General features: G+C 42.2%; 1 protein-coding gene across 2 annotated transcripts in view; it reads left to right on the forward strand.

Annotated features, from left to right (window-relative positions):
- sema3fa (sema domain, immunoglobulin domain (Ig), short basic domain, secreted, (semaphorin) 3Fa) overlaps nucleotides 1–19,539 on the forward strand; it is a 74,005-nt gene that overhangs the window by 49,010 nt on the left and 5,456 nt on the right. For both annotated transcript variants that reach the window (XM_019861141.1, XM_019861142.1), the window contains 8 exons: nucleotides 920–1,009; nucleotides 2,151–2,244; nucleotides 7,002–7,121; nucleotides 9,913–10,052; nucleotides 11,028–11,142; nucleotides 15,946–16,015; nucleotides 16,438–16,582; nucleotides 19,290–19,512. In XM_019861141.1, coding sequence (XP_019716700.1) covers nucleotides 920–1,009; nucleotides 2,151–2,244; nucleotides 7,002–7,121; nucleotides 9,913–10,052; nucleotides 11,028–11,142; nucleotides 15,946–16,015; nucleotides 16,438–16,582; nucleotides 19,290–19,512 — 997 coding nt within the window. The remainder of the gene's footprint in view (nucleotides 1–919; nucleotides 1,010–2,150; nucleotides 2,245–7,001; nucleotides 7,122–9,912; nucleotides 10,053–11,027; nucleotides 11,143–15,945; nucleotides 16,016–16,437; nucleotides 16,583–19,289; nucleotides 19,513–19,539) is intronic.

The raw sequence follows: 19,539 nt of genomic DNA on the forward strand, positions 1-19,539 counted from the left end.
CCCCCCTCGCGTGTTTTGTCCCCCCCTTTGGGGGGGGGGGGGGGGTTCACATGTCATTGTAAAGGTCAATCGGCCTGCTTCCATTCAGTTTTTTACCCCTTAAAGGAGACAGATTATGTGGTAGGGAGGGGATTATGTTGTGGGGGGGCGGGGGGGGGGTTCACATCTTAAAACAGTTCCCTGGTATCTTAGTAAACAGCCTCTGGCAAATTACAACACATTTAAGATCCATTTCTCACACTGCAAGGCTCAAACCATTTCTTTTCTTTGGGCAGCAATTTTGCTCATAATTGACTTATTTTGAGGAAATGGTCTTCATGTGGTCCTTGGAGGCCACAAATTGACCATGGGCACCATGGTGGTGATCCCTGATATGGTGGTTCAGTGCGTGTGCTGTATCACCAAAGACAAATATCCCCCATTGACGGCCACATGGACAAGAAAAGCTAACACTGGTAACACTGTTCTGAATCCTTTTGCCAACTCTGCAGACTTTTTGGCCTCGATTTGATTGTGCTTCCATGCGAGTGAACTCAGGGTATGTCTTGAAAGGGCTCAGGATCACATTTTAGCTAATGTCTGGTGGAGAAACTTGGTGGTGGTGGTGGGAAGGGTGTGCTATTAAAATGAATTAGCCCCGTTGCGATGACACAATTCGCAAAATATTGAACAGCTCAATTATAAACTTGTTTACAGTTCTTCTGCATATATTTAACATGACATGCACAATATCAAGCACCACTTTCACATTTCCACAGCTTTTTCTTTTTTCCCCCCAAATCCTTCTCCATTTCCACTTTTTGTTTGTCTTTTCACCGCTCTTCTGTTTGTGTCATTACCAACTGGACAAATCGGGCTTTGTTGCAGCCGGTCATGTGTCAGTAACGAGTCGGCCAAATGTGCCGTGTCTGTGTTTTAGGGCTCCTACTACCTCCAGGCCCCCAAATCTGGAGGGAGAACCAATCGGGCAGCAGACCAGAGTGACACGTCAGAACTTTTGGAGGCCAAGGTGGGCTTTGAGAGGGGGCTCTGCGCTCTGTAAAGAATCGAATTAGAAGTCTGGTGCCCACCTGGAGAGCTCACTTTCGGTGTCGTGATGATGTGGCTTGAAGTAAAATAAATGGCCTTCTCCATGACATGCCGTATTTTTGTTGGGGGGTGCAAACACGAAAATCAAATGACAAAGCTTGGCTTATATTGTAGGCAGGCTACAAAAAAAAAAAATATTCAGTCGTGTTTCTTAACCAGAACATTGATTATGTCTACATTTGAAAAAAAAATCTAATATGAATGTCATATCATATTACAACAAAAGAAATTGTATGTAGATGTTTAAGAAAAAAAAGAGATTAAAAGGCTACCGCAAATTTTTCTTCTATCACAAGAAATCGAAATATGTCTAAAGAGAAAATATTAATTTTTTTGTTGTAATTTTAAAAAGTCTATGTTGGAATTCCCCAACAACCTGTTTTCATAATTTCACTATTTTAATTTTCAGTTCGGCTGTCGTCCATAAATAACAAAGACATAATAGTATTGCTGGCATGTGGCAAAAAAATTGAATATAAAGGCAAAATCTGATGAGAAAATGCAGCTGAGTGATATCTTGAAGTTGGGCCGACATTTTGGTCAAAGGGCCACAGATCACAAACGTGAATTTTCAGCGGCAAAATTACTGTATTTGCAGCCTGTCGGCGAGCCGGCTTTGAAGACCCGACCGAGCTGTCGGTGCACCCGGATCGAGTGTTGACACAGATGTTAAAGATGTCCTTTTTTTTTTTTCACTGTGGGGATAATGAGTTCTCTTTTGAGCCACTACCATCACAGGCGCAGCGGAGGGCGTTTTTTTGGAAGGCTCTCAGCATTTTTTCCCTCCGCCGCCTTCATCTCACCGATAAAACCGTCTTTGTGTGCTTTTGGTTGCCCTCAGCAGATCCAGTCGTGCCTGCAGGGTCGCAGCCAAGCATTCTTAACTCCACATTGTTTAGTTAGATACTCATGCTGTTTTCAAAACCCACGGCCTTTAACAGCAACTTCAAGGAGTAACCCCTTTGCCGCTGTCCACAATGTATTCTCTAAACAAAATAAATCTATTAGCAAGTCACAGGAGAAGTGAGATAATGAATTACCTTTCCTTATTCCCCCGACAGGAATATATTTTCCGCCTCGAGCCGGGCAAAGTGGATTCTGGGAAGGGAAAATGTCCATTTGACCCCAAATTGAACAGCGTCTCCGCTTTGATCAGTAAGTCAATGTTGATTTTTGCTTCACGAAAGCCTGCTGCATGCATTTTTAGAATGTGGGAGAATTGTGAAGGGAAAAAAAAGTGCTTCCTGTTCTTACACTGCGTGATGTACTCAAGATGACGAACACAGGACACCACACACCTATTAATAATGCCACTGACAGTCTTGCATCTCCTTATGTCGGTGGTACTACCAAAACTGACCTGTGGTAGGCAGTATAGTGCCACAGGGCATCCAGATGAGGACTCACAAAGAAGAGAGCATAGATGGTTAGCGCGGTGCTATAGCCCTGTCAGAAATCTGTGGAGCCCCAGTTAAGCCCCTCCAGTATTTTTTAAATATATTGAGAAATTATTTTCTCTGCCCCCACTCGATAATCAGTCAAGCCCTCCTTTAGCCTTGGTAGAGAAAAAAAAATCCTGAAACCGTGCCTCGAAGAGACTGTAGCAGTAGAAGAAATAGCTAGAGACTCATAGTTGACCAGAAACTGAAGGATTTATCATAATTGTTGAAAAGGTTCAACATTTACAGTTAGGTTTTCTGAGCCAATCAGAGAGTTAAAAAACAAAAAAAGGATAATCTTTCATTGACATGCAACAATCTGACCTTTGACGGATTTGATTGGAAGGGTGGTAAAATGCAAATTTGCTCCGATTATCGCTGTGTGTGCATCCCGCTGAAGAAACGTACAGATCACTCTTGAGCTGCTACCCACAACGTGTACTGGACATGGTGACTGTCTCGTGTAAAGTTGCTCACCTGACACTTAAATGATACACTTGCACAATCCAATGAGAGCCAATATCACATCCATCCATCCATCCATTTTCCAATCCGCTTTATCCTCACAAGGGTCGCGGGGGGGTACTGGAGCGTATCCCAGCCTTCTTCGGGCAGTAGGCAGGGGACACCCTGAACCGGTTGCCAGCCAATCACAGGGCACCCAGAGACGTACAACCATCCGCGCTCACACTCACACCTAGGGACAATTTAGAGTGTTCAATCAACCTGCCATGCATCTTTTTGGAATGTGGGAGGAAACCGGAGTACCTGGAGAAAACCCACACAGGCCTGGGGAGAACATGCAAACCCCACATGGGAAGGCCGGGGCCAGGATCGAGCCCACGACCTCTGCACTGTGAGGTCAACGCGCTTATCACTGGACCACTGGGCCGCCCTTTTTCAAAATAATGAGCCTTTAAAAAGGTAATAAAGCTTCGTTTGATCTGGTTTCGGACCAGTCAGGAACAGGAGTGAATCCCACAAATGCTGACAATGATAAGATCGAGTCGCGAAACCAACAAAAGTACAACATAAAATGCTGGTCACAAAGAACCAGGAATTAAAAAAATAAAATAAAATCCTAACCAAAAGTGCTTGCACAAGGCAAGGGAAACAAAACAATGCAAAATCACTTTCATTGACAAGCTAATTACCAGAAAACCAAAATATGCCAAGGATAACGCTACAAAATAAGAACAATGCAAAAACAGAACAAAAAAAGGAGATACTGAACAAGACTATGAGTGATTTTGAAAAGGTCTAGAAAACAAGCACTTGGAACATGAGTCGTGTGCAAGGCGAATTATTCAACAGCGGGTGATGGCTTGACAGTCTCTTATAACAGGTGACAGAAAATGACATGATCAGGAACAGGTGCGAAATGAGAAGGAAAGCCCTCTACCGCCCCCTACTGGACACAAAACAAAACAGATCCATGACACCGTTTTGATTCACTTTTAAACGCTCAGATTAGGACAGATGGTGGAAGATGCTACTTGTAGATAATGGGACGTTGCAAAGCTGCAATTGTGCCACTCTTTTGTCCGTCTGTTGTGTGTGCGCCCCTGTTTGTGGGTGGTCTGGTCGCACAAGGCAAGGGAAACAAAACAATGCAAAATCACTTGCATGGACAAGCTAATTACGAGAAAACCAAAATATGCCAAGGATAACGCTACAAAATAAGAACAATGCAAAAACAGAACAAAAAAAAGGAGATACTCAACAAGACTATGAGCGATTTTGAAAAGGTCTCGAAAACAAGCACTTGGTACAAGAGTCGTGTGCAAGGCGAATTATTCAACAGTGGGTGATGGCTTAACAGGTGACAGAAAATGACATGACGAGGAACAGGTGCGAAATGAGAAGGAAAGCCCTCTAGTGATGCAGAAAGCACTCAAGATAGTAAAACCAGTGAAAATCATCCAAATATATGGTTCATTTTAAAGTGAAATGATTCCAGTAGGATTACAATTTAATTCAGTCTGGTGCAGCCTGGTTCAAGAGTGTCTGATGCAATGATTTTTTTTTGTGTGCTTGTAATGCTGACTTTGCGGTTTGGTTTGTAATTTACCTGTGCAATCCAACAAAATGCGATCATTTTTGCCTTTTTGAGCTTGACAAAGTTGAAGTCAGTGACTGGCTGCACTGCTGAAATATTTTCTCAAGCCTCACCTATGCCCCAAAGCAAGGGAGGGACCCAGACCTGCTGCAAACACATACAAGCATACATCAACACCCCCTCTACACACCCATGCACGCGTGCGTGCGCGCACACACACAAACACATTTCCTCCGCCTCCAAATCTTCTTATCGATTCTTTGCAGGGTTAACAATAATGGTCTTTAAATGATCCCAATGAGCCGAGTTGCCGTGGCAACTATTGCAAGTGATGCAGAAAGCACTCAAGAGAGCCAAACCAGTGAAAATCATCCAAATATATGGTTCATTTTAAAGTGAAATGATTCCAGTAGGATTACAATTTAATTCAGTCTGGTGCAGCCTGGTTCAAGAGTGTCTGATGCAATGATTTTTTTGAGGGGGGGTTGAAAGTACATAATTATTTTACTTTGTACAATATGAATGAACTTGTCAGTATTGCAAATGCGGCATTTCATTTGTAGCTTTGGTCAGGTTTATTAACAGTGAACAGCAGGTAAAAATCGCTGTACTAAATATACATAGATTTAATATATAGACCTGCTTAATGTGGGTGTCCGTTTGGAGAACTTCCCTTGTACAGTTATGGTTAAAGATAAAGGTGACCCAACTGATTAGTTGATAGAAGCCGTCATTCATCCCATTTTTTTGGCTTTGACTTGTGAGCACAAACCTGAAATATGAGTGCTGTATGGGGTCAGTGTCAGAATTAGTCAATATTCATCCAAAAATAGAGGCTTTGAGCGATGTGCTGCCTTCTCCGTTTCAGTTTATTCTAAAATTTAACTGACAACAAAGAGAATTTCATGTTGTGTATTCAAAACAACCACATACTTAGCCTTTTGTCTGCTAGTTTAAGGCTTATGCTAACTTGGGCAATGATAGGCATTTGGTCATGGAATTAATTAAACTCATTTTTAAAAGCACAGTTGTAAATTTATCACGGGTCAATTTGACCCGCAGAATGACAGAATGGTTAAAGCTGCCAGTCACGTTTTAACGTACTAAATATACATAGATTTAATATATAGACCTGCTTAATGTGGGTGTCCGTTTGGAGAACTTCCCTTGTACAGTTATGGTTAAAGATAAAGGTGACCCAACTGATTAGTTGATAGAAGCCGTCATTCATCCCATTTTTTTGGCTTTGACTTGTGAGCACAAACCTGAAATATGAGTGCTGTATGGGGTCAGTGTCAGAATTAGTCAATATTCATCCAAAAAAAGAGGCTTTGAGCGATGTGCTGTCTTCTCCGTTTCAGTTTATTCTAAAATTTAACAGGCAACAAACAGAATTTCATGTTGTTTATTCAAAACAACCACATACTTAGCCTTTCGTCTGCTAGTTTAAGGCTAATGCTAACTTAGGCAATGATAGGCATTTGGTCATGGAATTAATTAAATTCGATATATTCTCCGGCAGTACTAAATATACATAGATTTAATATGTAGACCTGCTTAATGTGGGTGTCCGTTTGGAGAACTTCCCTTGTACAGTTATGGTTAAAGATAAAGGTGACCCAACTGATTAGTTGATAGAAGCCGTCATTCATCCCATTTTTTTGGCTTTGACTTGTGAGCACAAACCTGAAATATGAGTGCTGTATGGGGTCAGTGTCAGAATTAGTCAATATTCATCCAAAAATAGAGGCTTTGAGCGATGTGCTGCCTTCTCCGTTTCAGTTTATTCTAAAATTTAACTGACAACAAAGAGAATTTCATGTTGTGTATTCAAAACAACCACATACTTAGCCTTTTGTCTGCTAGTTTAAGGCTTATGCTAACTTGGGCAATGATAGGCATTTGGTCATGGAATTAATTAAACTCATTTTTAAAAGCACAGTTGTAAATTTATCACGGGTCAATTTGACCCGCAGAATGACAGAATGGTTAAAGCTGCCAGTCACGTTTTAACGTCTTCTCCTTGTTAAATCCGACTGATTGCAATTGATTCTGCATATCCTGCTGCTCCTCCAAATACCACTGATTGCCCTCACGGGTGTGATAGGCGTGCTTTTGGCGGAAGTGTAACCGGGTCAACAGGTTTGACCCAAACGTGGCGCTACAGGCAGATCATAATAGAATTTGGCTCTGTGCTGAGTTTTTTGAGGGGAAATCACCACCATGACGCACCGGGGACATTTTGGAACGTTGTTGCGAGATGATTTAAATGAAATGTGGCGGGTGTGACGTCACTTTTGAGTGATTAGCCTTTCTGCAGCGCGCGGCTCAAATGTCGAGTTATTTCGGTTTTGTGTACATTTATGACTTCACCTTGGCAACGCCCTCAATTCTCTGTTTTTTTGTCTTGACAGATGGAGAGCTGTACGCGGGAGTGTACATCGATTTCATGGGAACCGACTCGGCTATCTTCCGTACACTGGGGAAGCAGACAGCCATGAGGACCGATCAGTACAACTCCAGATGGTTGAATGGTAATGTCCCCATGACATGTTTGTTCTGCAGCCAGCAATAATTCAACAAATTGTTTCCCTCCGGGCGGCATGGTGATCCAGTGGTTAGCATGTCTGTCTCAGGGGCCAAATATCCGGGATTTGAATCTTGGCTTAGGCACAAATGGACAAATCAGCACTCACAATCATACGTGTGGACAATTTTTGTTGATTGGCCGACAGTTGGTAGGTGAGTCAACTCACATTATGACAAGCAACAATTTGGAAGATAACATTTATACATGATCTTGAGAAAAGAGGCTTTAGTCTGTTTCTTGGCATTCTCAGCTGAAGGTTATTGTCAAATTAAACACAAAACAGAGAGTTACACATTGGCACCCAGGCGAACAATTAGCATCTATGTAGCAGTGTTGTGAAGCAACAGAAATCTGAACACAAATGGGGATTTTGAAAGACCACACAGCAATACGCATTGGCAAATATTGTTTATCCTCTGCAAAGACCGATTAATATTACTGACGTCCTGAGATGCCGAGAGAAGAGGTGCGCGTCCAGTACAGTATATCTGTCTTGTACTGATTCCATGTGTTCAAGTCGCACACAGCAAAGTGAAAAGGAGGAAGTGTGACAAAAACTGTTTAATTCTAATTATTTATTATCTGTATATTTTATACTGTTATGTCATGTAATGCTAGTGCTATTTTTCTCATTCAATAGCACATTGCAAACATCTCAAATCACCAGTGGAATTTTTGGGGGGATGTGAGAGCCGCGCAAGATTCTGCATTGTCTTTGAAAGAAATGTGATCTATAAAAAAAGAGAAGCACTTTTTCCTCACTCATTTTTTGACAGCCTCCTGACATAAGTGGTTGGTGGTGTTTTGTCGGAATTAGGTGGATGCACACTTATCCACTCAATGGTTCTAATCGTTAGCATGTGGCGTAAAAGCGCTCTTTGCTAATTGTTGAGCACACGTCTGCACAAAGCCGACGAGGTCAGCCCTGATGGGAACTTGACAGCACGTCAATAGTGACTCATAGAGCTGATGAGCCACGATTGGGAAAGCATCATCAGTTGATGTTGCCAAATCAATCCCAGCCTCGCCCTTCGACGTTGCTCCTCTTGAAAATCGAATCCTAATCCTGTTGCCGTTGACAATACTCTTTTGTGGCTCATCCATGGAATCGGGACACCTGAGTCCCACTCATAAATCCTGCGATGCATGTTCTCCACAGGTGTGAGCATTTTAAAGGGGAACTCAAGCGAAGTTGTCAAAACTTTGTTCTATTTGAAACATGCATATCGTCATTTTCTGATGTTGTAGTGAAGTATTTTTTTGTTAAAAATATTTTCATAAATTTTTTAAAACTATTTATTATGTGAATCAGAGCGGCACGGTGAGCAAGTGGTAAGCACGTCTGCCTCACAGTGCAGAGGTGCAAGGTTTGATTTGATACTGTGTGGAGTTTGTATGTTCACCCTGTGACTGCGTGGGTTTTCTCCAGTTTCCTCCCACATTCCAGAAACTTGCATGACAAGTTAATGGAACACTGCAAATTGTCCCTAGGTGTGATTGTGAGCCCGCATGTTTGTTTGCCTATGTGTGCCCCGAGATTGGCTGGCAACCAGTTCTAGGTGTCCCCCGTCTACTGGCCGAAGACAGATGAGACGTGTGAGGATAAGCGGATTAGAAAAATGGATGGATGGATTACTGTATGTGAATCAGCACACTTACCTTCGATATCGACGGTGTGACGCAGTTGCAGTTCCTACTGATACCTTTTTAGCAAGCCAGGCTTACTTAGCTGTGTGTTCCTGTTCCGGTGAATGCTTGCTCAAATGTAAGGCAACCAGCTGAGTGAAGTCAAACCAGGAAAAAAAAACCCATAAGAATTGGAAAGCAGACATGCCAGCCACGAGACCATCATATTGCATAAAACAAAATATTCATTGCTGGAGAAATTTCTGCCCACTGAAAGCCATGTATTGTCCAATATTGTGTCCAAAAATATAAACGTGTTTTGTTTGTTTTTTTTTTTTTTTTAGAATGAGGGGTGGCAGAAAAAAAAGTCCCACAATATTTAGAATTGTTTTTCAGACAGCAATGATATGTAATTTACTATAGTTGTGCAAGGTGCTGGTAAAAGCTTGGCAATAGATCGCAAAAGTGCTTGAAAAATGACTGTGGGATCTGTACCCTCATTTGTCATTGTATTTGGGTAGGTGGGTGGGGCACCTTCTCTTGGATCTGTGTACTCCATGAAGCTATTTTGACCACTGCTGGGTGGGACAACATGAATTGATGTCCTAAGGTTCAGTAAAAAGGAAAAACAGGGATGATTCCTCAGCCCTCAGTAATCATACAAATGGTTATTGAGGCCAAATCGTGTGTTTAGACAGCGACCCAAACCTCAATCCTTCCTCCTCTGGACCGATAAATTGTTATTCAGGGCTCAGCTCTTGGGTTTGGTCAGTTTCTTGTCAGCTGTCTCCTGGTTACAATCATATTATTATTGCAATGTCAAAGCAAGTCGACCGATTCTAATGACCTCCAATTCAAAATGCTTGTGGTCTCCGGTGTCGTATCAAATAGAGCGATTTTACTAAATGTGCCTTTGTCGGCAATTTCATTTTTCCTTGCTCTATTGCTTGAGCCTTTTACCCTGGAAGAATGATGAACCATCTCTCCTGCTGCCACGTCCATCGTTTCCGCCTGTCAAATGCATTGACGTCTTTGTCTTGGTCATATGCCAGCTCCACCTGCTCAAGAATAAGAACGTTTTGGGTTCTCCCTGTTTTTCATTTCTCTAGATCCGACATTCATCCATGCACACCTCATCCCTGACAGCGCCGAGAAGAACGATGACAAGCTCTACTTTTTCTTCCGTGAGAAGGCCACCGAGATGGGTCAGAGTCCCATGAGCCAGTCCAGAATCGGGCGGATCTGCTTGGTGAGTTGCCGCATTAAGTGAGGCACACACATACCGATTTTTGACATCATAATCAATTTTGGAAATGTGAGAGAGATTGAGGAGGGAAAAAAATCGGTCGTGTTCCAAGCAGATTGGGAAGAAAAAAACACTCTTAACACTTCTCCACCGCTGGATCCTCGCTCAAGATTATTTTTTCGAGACATCTGATCTGGATCGTGACAGAGGAGAAATGCCAAAATCCGGCTCGATTGTCGATTTGTATTTCCGCCCGTTTGAATGGATGTTTGAGGCCTGGCTTTCTCTGCCTCTTTAGATGGAAATTCCAAAACGATCAATCCTCATCTTCAATGATGACAATCGTCCAATTAATGGTCAGGGCAGGAAAGCAAACCATTGCTGTTTGAGTTTAGGCTGGATAGCATTTTGATATTTTGGACCCTTTTGAAAGAGATGAAAATGAACTTCAGTTCACATCTTGCATCCAGAGGTGATAACCAAGTGATGTGATGGTTGTATTTGTCCAAAAAAATGCTTTATTTGGGATGTTGTTGGCCACACGTTCAAAAGGCTCTTCATAGACATTGACTAGTTATACGATGCAGTGAAATACAGCTTGAATAAGTGAGTCAGTGTGAGAACCCTTTTCGCTTCCCTTATATAGGAAAGATGATGGTCTCCCAGTGTCACAGCGACACAGCCTGTACTTCATGCAAATCATTCTGACAGGGCGAAAGGCGTGAACAAAGTTCATTATTTCCAGCCCGTGAATCATTTAGATTCCCTTCTTCAGTAGGAAAAACTGGCCGATCTCGCTCGCGCGAGCACACGGGCCCAGTTGAAACACGAAGCTGTTTTTGTTCCAGCGGGCCAACAGCAAAAGCGGAGCCAGCGCGGTTAGCTTGAACGGCTTTGACTCGCACAGCTGCGGGTCAGTCGTGGATACATGAAAGATACGTAATGATGGATAACCCATACGTCCTTGCGTCCCTACAGAATGACGACGGCGGCCACTGTTGTCTGGTGAACAAGTGGAGCACCTTTCTGAAGGCCCGGCTCATCTGCTCGGTGGCCGGAGCCGATGGTGTCGAGACGCACTTTGATGAGCTCAGTGAGTCCAAGCACAAACGCACACACGTTAAACTTCACGTAAGGCCATTTTGTCAGTGTCACTTTAATCACAGAGCAAATTCAGCGATGAGCTTATGCAGTCCTCTTCATCATCAAAACCCGTTGGTAATCGTGGATTTTTTTCGACACTGCTCCACACTGTCATGATCTACTGGCAAGTTGCTCTTATAAACGCTACTTTGATGCTTTACTCATGCGGCTAGTTTTGGTAAATCATTTTGTCATCCGCGTCTCCCTTTGAACTACACTGATATGAAGATTCAGTATGAGGGAGGACTCGGACAATTTCATTGGTCCACATTTCATCCGTCAACTGCGACAAGACTATTGGTAAACTGGCGGGATGAATCCATCCATCCATCCATCCATCCAACATTTTTCGATCCGCTTATCCTCACAAGGGTCGCGGGGGGTGCTGGAGCCTATCCCAGCCGTCTTCGGGCAGTATACCCTAAACCGGTTGCCAGCCAATCGCAGGGCACACACAGACGAACAACCATCCACGTTCACACTCACACCTAGGGACAATTTAAAGTGTTCAATCAGCCTGCCATGCATGTTTTTGGAGTGTGGGAGGAAACTGGAGTACCCGGAGAAAACCCACACAGGCCTGGGGAGAACATGCAAACTCCACACAAGGAGGCCAGAGCTGGAATTGAACCCGGTTCCTCTGCACTGTGAGGTCAACGCGCTAACCACTAAATGACCGTGCCGCCCTATCAACATGGAAATATGAGAGAGGAAAGTTGTTACTGATGTTATTTGGCATTTTGCAAGTTGAAAGACCCCATTGAATGCCAGCAAAATGGGGCAAGATGGAATTACACTTCCTCCCCTTACTGTGGCCCGGAATAAAATGATCAAACTTGTGGTTGGGAAGCGCTGCTATAACCAAAATCTGCATCTGCTAACAGCTAAGCATCTGGCGCATATTGGACATATCCATATACCCTGATAGGAAAGCTGGCCGTCCAAAGTTAGAACTCCGTGACATGATTTGTAACCCCAACAGGTCTTGACAGATTCACTATCTTGCCCTCCACAGATTGAGCCGACATCTCCTTTGAGCAATGCTAAACCTAAAAGGAAAAATAAGACGGTACCGGAATGCAAGTACTTCTACAGTAAAGCGAGAGATCAAAATAATGAGCAGCTAGCTTCTGACCAGGGCTGTCTGTTATTCACATGAGTGACAGGATTAGGGGCGGGGGGGATTTGTGGTATCCTTGAAGCTGTCCCCGCTGGTGTTGCAAGGAAGGAATCCTTCAAGTGTACTTAGAATACAAGTCTAAATTTACCACAAAATATGTCATGACATGCCTCAGCTGTAAGGTGTAAGGTCATACAGTATATTGTCGTCCCATTAAGGCGTGGCCAAAATTGAACAGGGTATTGACCATTTCTGGCAAATTCCAGGGCTAGTTTTGACAAACTCCAACAAAAGACTTCAACCTAATCAGAAACAGGTAAATGGGCCACACTGATTGTTTAATATTTTTTTTGCCATGCCATTTACGCCAGCATAGCCTCACAGTTGGATCATTTGGATGATTTGCCCTGAAACGGGAATGCAAAGCCTTTTTCATTTTGCTCGTCATCATGTTCCCTTTTTCCCCTTCTTTATCCATCCCTCCTTTTTTGTCCTATCCCAGCAATCAGGGATAGTTTTTTCCACTATTGGGACGCTGTGTGCAAACGCGCGTGACAAACCAAAAAGTTACACTGACGCAAGTTGTTCCAGTTCACGGCTGATTTATTCCTCCTGCGCTCCTTCTGCTTGTAAAACAGGCTGTCAGATGAAGAACGGATTTCTCCTTTGCAACGCAGCCATTACCTGTCATTTTCATAGCTCATGCGAAGGGTTGTCATCCTCGTGATCAAAGCGGGAGTGTAGACTGCACGGGATGAGAATTGAAGGCTCCGTTGTATTTGCTATTCATCCTCAATTCAATTAGCACGACTCACCTCTTTTCTCTTCTGTTTGCGTTACTGGACGAATAAATCTGTGCAAGGATCAAAACACGATAATGTGTCAGATTGATGTCTGACTTGTTGAGAAAGATCACAAGTTAGGGAGGAGAGGAGGGCATGTCATGTTTATTTTTTCTTGATGTGTTTCCCTAAGGGCAATTACCATCCTTCACTGTTCAAGGCCAGTTAAAACAAGTGAAACAGCACTTGTTTTACCCACCCGTTGTTGCACAACATGAACCTGACCGACAGTCTATGTTCAACTAGAATTCCACTCCACCTGTCAAACTTTATGTATTTAATTTTTTTCACCTCCTTTTTTGTTTTGGCTTGCATTTTTCCTCTCATTAAATCCATCAGTGGCGATGTAGGGCTTGCAAGTCCCTGCAGCCTGCAGTCATGTTGGACGCATATGGCTCCTATTAGAGGCGTGTCTCAACATATATTCTATGTTTTACTTTTATTCCCCGGCGGGACGCAGGAACTGTAGTTTTAGTGTCCGATGAGTTTAGATTCAGGATCCCGTTGAGGTTCTGGTAACCTCTGATTCTTAAATGTCTCCATGTGTCATTACACTGGGACCTGAGAACCCCCCAGAAATGGCACAGATCGTATTGGGATCAGTTTTAGGCCGACAAATACATCCTCACTTGTCAGTGGGTTCAGAAGACAACAAAATATGCTATCAAATTTTTCCACATTGTACATCCCCCTATTACGATTTGTTATTTTATTTGTATATCATCTAATAATTGATTCCAGACCTTAAAATTTGCCTGATAATAATAATTCTATGGAAGTTTGAAAATTCATCATCCCAAAACGGGTTTAATTTACCAACAAGAAATTTGGCAGGCATGCCTGTTGTGATTAGATTAATTAAAAAAAGCCTCAAAAAGCCATGCCAGGAAACATCCAAAAATTCTGCCATTTTGGTTTGAAGCACCCATTTTAAGATCAATTTTCTTGGTTCCTTCAAACACAAACTCACCCAAAAGTACCTTCAATGAAGCAACATGTAATTTGGTAGGCATTTCAATCATAAGAACACAGAATAAAAAGTCATAAAAGGGCAGTTTTTTTTTTCCTAAATCCTTTCCCCATGCCAACTTTGACTAAGATGGTTGGCTTGTGTATTCTTAGTACTGTGTACCTTCTACAAATCCAATTCCAATGAAGTTGGGATGTTGTGATAAACATGAATTAAAAACGGAATACAATGATTTGCAAGGCATGTTCAATTTATATTGAATTCAATACATCACAGAGACAAGATACTCAATGTTCAAACTGATAAACTTTGTTGTTTTTCGCAAATAATCACTAACTTTGAATTTTATGCCTGCAACACTTTCCCAAAAAGCAAGGACAGGGTCAACTTTACCACTCTCTTAGATCACCTTTTCTTTTAACAACATTCAAGAAACATTTGGGAACTGAGGACAGTACTTGTTGAACCTTTGGAGGTGGAATACTTTCACATTCTTGCTTGATTTACAGCTTCAGCTGTTCAACAGTCCGGGGTATCCGTTGTCGTATTTTACGCTTCATAATGCGCCACACGTTTTCAATGCGAGACAGGTCTGGACTGCGGGCAGGCCAGTCTTGTGCCCGGACTCTTGTACTCTGAAGACACTCTGTTGTAACACATGCAGAATTTGGTTTGGCATTGTCTTGCTGAAAATAAGGAAGGGGCATCTATGAAAAAAATGTTACTTGTATGGCAGCATCTGTTTCTCCAAAAACTCTGCGTACTTTTCAGCATTAATGGTGACGATTGAACTTTGCGTCCATAACAGTCCTCATGGTACTTTTCCTCTTTGGCCTGGAGGACAGGAGATCCACAAATTCAAAAAACAACTTGAAATGTGGACTCATCAGACCACAGAACACTTTTCCGCTTTGCAAAAGTCCATCTTAGACGAGCTCGGGCCCAAAGAAGCCGGCGGCGTTTCTGGATGTTGTTGATAACTGGAGTTTGCTTTGCATAGCAGAGTTTTAAATCACGGCGAACTGCACTGACGTTGGTTTTCTGAAGTGTTCCTGAGCCCATGCGATATGTTTTACACATTGATTTCAGTTTTTGATGAAGTGCCGCCAGAAGGATCAAAGGTCACGTACATTCAATGTTGTTTTCGGCCTTACCGCTTACAGTCGTGATTTCTCCAGATTCTCTGAAGGTGTTGATGATATTATGGAAAGTAGATGATGAAATCCCTAAGTTCCTTGCAATTGTCAATTGTCCTTAAATTATTTTCGAACGCAGTTGTTCCCAAAGAGGTGAACCTCACCCCATTTTTGCTTGTGAATGAGCAATCCGGGAAATCTCCTTTTATCCCTAATCATGGCACCCACCTGGTCCCAGTTAACCTGTTCACCCGTGGTACGTTCCAAATAGGCGTTTGATGAGCATTCCTCAAATTTCTCAGTCTTTTTTCCCCACCTGTCCCAGCTTTTTAGGTACGTGTTGCAGCCATAAATTCAAATTCAAACCAATGAAGTTTATCAGTTTCAACATTAAATAGCTTGTCTTTATGGTGTACTCAATTAAATATAGGTTGAACGTAGGCTGAGTGTTGGTGGCTGCTATCAGCAGCCTCCATGAGTACCTGATACCTTAAAATATGGCCAGTTTCAGCCCAATTTGTAACTGTTGAGCCATGAATATGCATGGGTCCACTGTAATGTACTGTAGATCACATACTCAGCATTCTTATCCTCACCTTTGCAAGTTGGAACATTCTTTCATGTTATCATATTTTGTACAAATGCTGCGACAAACAATTCAAAAGTACTTTATTGGCCCTTTCAGGGGATGTTTACATCCAGCCGACCCAAGACACCAAGAATCCTGTCATCTACGGAGTCTTTTCAGTTTCAGGGTGAGTGTCTTGACTATGTTTGCAAAAGATGAAACAGAAAAGTGGCTGAATCCCGGCACGTCAGGCCTGATAGCAAGTTGTCCTAATTTAAGGAGGAAAACACAACCCAGCAGACATGTAAAATTTCGATGCAGGCAGGACATAATGCCTTGGTGTGTCCTCTGCTTTGGCATCAGACATGTTTAAATGAGGATGATGAAAGCACTGTTAATCACGGAGGCGCACTGGACACAAACACAGTATAGAGAGCCCTATGCTTATGGCCAGTGTTTGGCAGTGTGTGGGCGTTTTTCTATGTCAATGTGTCAGACGGCTCTTGGTTGTGAGGGTATGTTTGTGTTTCCTGGGAAGTAGCTTCTACCCGTCGCATGCAGCGCCCTCTGTCATTATCTCGGCACTCACTGGCTTGTTCTCCTGTCCAGATCTGTGTTTAAAGGCTCGGCTGTGTGCGTCTACTCCATGGCAGACATCCGCATGGTCTTCAATGGTCCTTTCGCCCACAAGGAAGGACCCAACTATCAGTGGGTGGCCTACACGGGGAAGATTCCTTACCCCAGACCTGGCACTGTGAGTGGTAAACAGAAGAATATTAATAGCACAGTACAGGAACATACAAATATGATTATAAACACATGAGGACTTGGAAATTACAGCTTTAAAAAATATATACAGTGGTGCTTTGAGACACATGTTTTTCGAGATACGTTTTTTGGGCCGATTGTTTTGCTTTGAATTGCAAGCAAAAATTTGAGATACAAGTGCTTGTTTCATGGCAATGAACAAGTCGCAGTTTTGGCAGATTGTAAGCAGTTTTTTCCAAAAAGAGGCTTGAAGCTGTTTGTTGCCACTCCCAGTCTAGGTTTACTGTCAAACTAAACAAAACAAAAGAATGACTCATTGTACTGTACATTAAAAACAACCACCTAAATTTGCTTTAATAAAGTCTAGTTAGCTTAATGCTAACAAACAATGTAAATGCAATAGATGAGCTAACACATAGCATTGGTGTCGCTGTGTTATAACCGTTGAACTATGGATCGTTCAACACAACGGTGAAGCAACACATGCAGATTGACACTACTGTCTTACAATACTCACGGCATATATAATTTATTGTCAGTGAAAAACAACTAACGTACCCGCCACTCATCGAATCAGTTGTGAAACTCTTCTACGTGTGTCCATGTTTATATTTTACTGCCCCCAGATGGCTAATGCGCACACACCAGAAGGAGCAGGACAATATCCATTGAACTCAAGCGTAAAAAAAAAATGAAAACACAAAACCTTTTTTAATTCTTTACATTCATGTAATGATGCCATTACTATATACTTTTAGAACATACAATATTGTAGAGTGTTACATTTTTCACTTAAAAAAACACATTACAACATTTTGGGATGAAGGCTGGAACGGGTTAATGGCATTTCCATTCTTTTCAAAGCGGAAAGTTGATTAGATATTCAAGTGTTTTCAGTTACAAGAGTGGTCACGGAACGAATTAATCTCCTATCTCAAGGCAACACTCTACTGTATATGCTTCTTCTTATTATTACATATCATGTGAAGTGATTACCTGTCTGACAATGTCAATGAAAATTCTAAAAGTGATTATTAGTCAGAATGTTTTGATACCACTCTTCAGTAATTATCCTCTGTTTATAAAGTCCAATTTGTCCTGCATAGTGGAATAGTGGTTAGCACTTGAGGTCACATTTCTGAGGTTTGTCCTTCAAATATCAGCTGCAGCCTTCCTGTGTGGTCTTCTAAAGACATCTGTGGTCGGCTCATCGAAGAGGGTTTTGTGTTTTTTTTTTTTTTTTTTTTGGAACAACAATTCAAGAAAACAATGAAATGAGGAAGTATTTAGCAAAATACAGACCAATAGGGGAAAAAAATGACCTGGCAAGATTTCTTAAAAAATGTCCTGACAGACAAAGAATAAGCAGGGGTTATCGGGTTGTTTGTTTATTTTGTTTTGTTATTGCCTCAATTGGGATATTTAATCCTTAACCTGTGAGTGTGAATGTTTGTCTCGATGTGCCGCTTGACTGGCTGGCGACCAGTCCAGGGTGTACCCCACTTCCTGCGTAAAGTCAGCTGGGATCAGCTCTTGTTCACCCACAACCCTAATGGGAACAGGCAGTTTTCAAAATGGATGGATGACTTGTCCAAATTGTTATGTTAAGGCCGCAGTTGTAACAATAGTTTTTTTTGGCTCTTGGGCTCCCCCTAGAGTTAGCAAATGTTATCTACATGGTACTCGAACACTCTCCACAGAGAATAATCATGCCTTAATGATAAACATTTGTTCCATTTCCAGCAATTAAGGGAAAACACCCAATGTAAATCTTAAATAGAGTGAAAGCCTAAACAATTAAATGTGGTTTAAATATGCAACATTCGAGATGTGTCCATCAAAATAAGCAAAATAAATTGTGACAGTGGCCAATGGATTTTTTTATGTCAGTAGAAGGAAGGGCCGGGCCAGGCTGACTAAATGCTATGTAATATGTAATATTTGTACTATTAACATATTATTGTGTACCTCCGTGTTGTAACTGCCTGATTTTTTTTTTCGTGTGTGTGTCACAGTCTTATCCAAAAACGGAACTAATTAATTTTCCTCCAAACGCTACACAGAACACTCCTTAATGACAATGGCAGTAATATGTTTGGGAAATGTTTCAAAATGTTTTAAGAATAAATTAGATTAATGGAAAATATATAATTATTTTCAATACATTTTCAAAAATCTGCAAAATCTAAATAATTAATTCCCATTGTCATTCTTTTGATTGGGCACTCTAAATTGTTTGAGCATGCGAGTGTGACCATGGATGGTTGTTCGTCCGTGTGACCTGTGATTGGCTGGCAACCGGTTCAGGGTGTCCCCCGCCTGCTGCCCGAAGACAGCTGGGATAGGCTCCAGCATCCCCGCAACCCTCATGTGGATAAGCGGATAAAAAAAATGGATGGAGGGATGGATAACTCAACTCCCATTTTCAGTGTTCCACAAACCCAGCTCACAACTTTAAGCAGTAATTTTAGCACCAGTGTTCACACCATCGACATATGAAGCCTCCAGTTTGGTCCGCCCATATCATACCCTAAAAGTTGATGTTGCAGTGTCGCCACGGCAACAGCAGCAATATTTTCCTACTTATTACAAGCTAGCATAACATCAAAAGGAGTTTAAATGCTTTATGTTTTACAGCCAAACTATTACATGTGGTCGCTTGAAATCATCACATGTGTCATTTGTGAAAACAGTGTCCTGGAGGGACGTTCACCCCCAACATGAAATCCACCAAGGATTACCCGGACGAGGTGATCAACTTTATGAGAAACCACCCCACCATGCACAACTCCGTATACCCGGTACACAAGCGGCCCCTGGTGGTCCGGACCAACGTGGACTACGAGTTCACCACCATCTCCGTCGATCAAGTGACGGCCGCCGACGGAAGCTACGAAGTCCTCTTCCTGGGCACAGGTTGGTGGAAACACAGATATTATTATT

This window comes from Hippocampus comes, unplaced genomic scaffold (assembly GCF_001891065.2).
Source record: "Hippocampus comes isolate QL1 unplaced genomic scaffold, H_comes_QL1_v1.1 scaffold40, whole genome shotgun sequence".
Taxonomy (NCBI): Eukaryota; Metazoa; Chordata; class Actinopteri; order Syngnathiformes; family Syngnathidae; genus Hippocampus; species Hippocampus comes.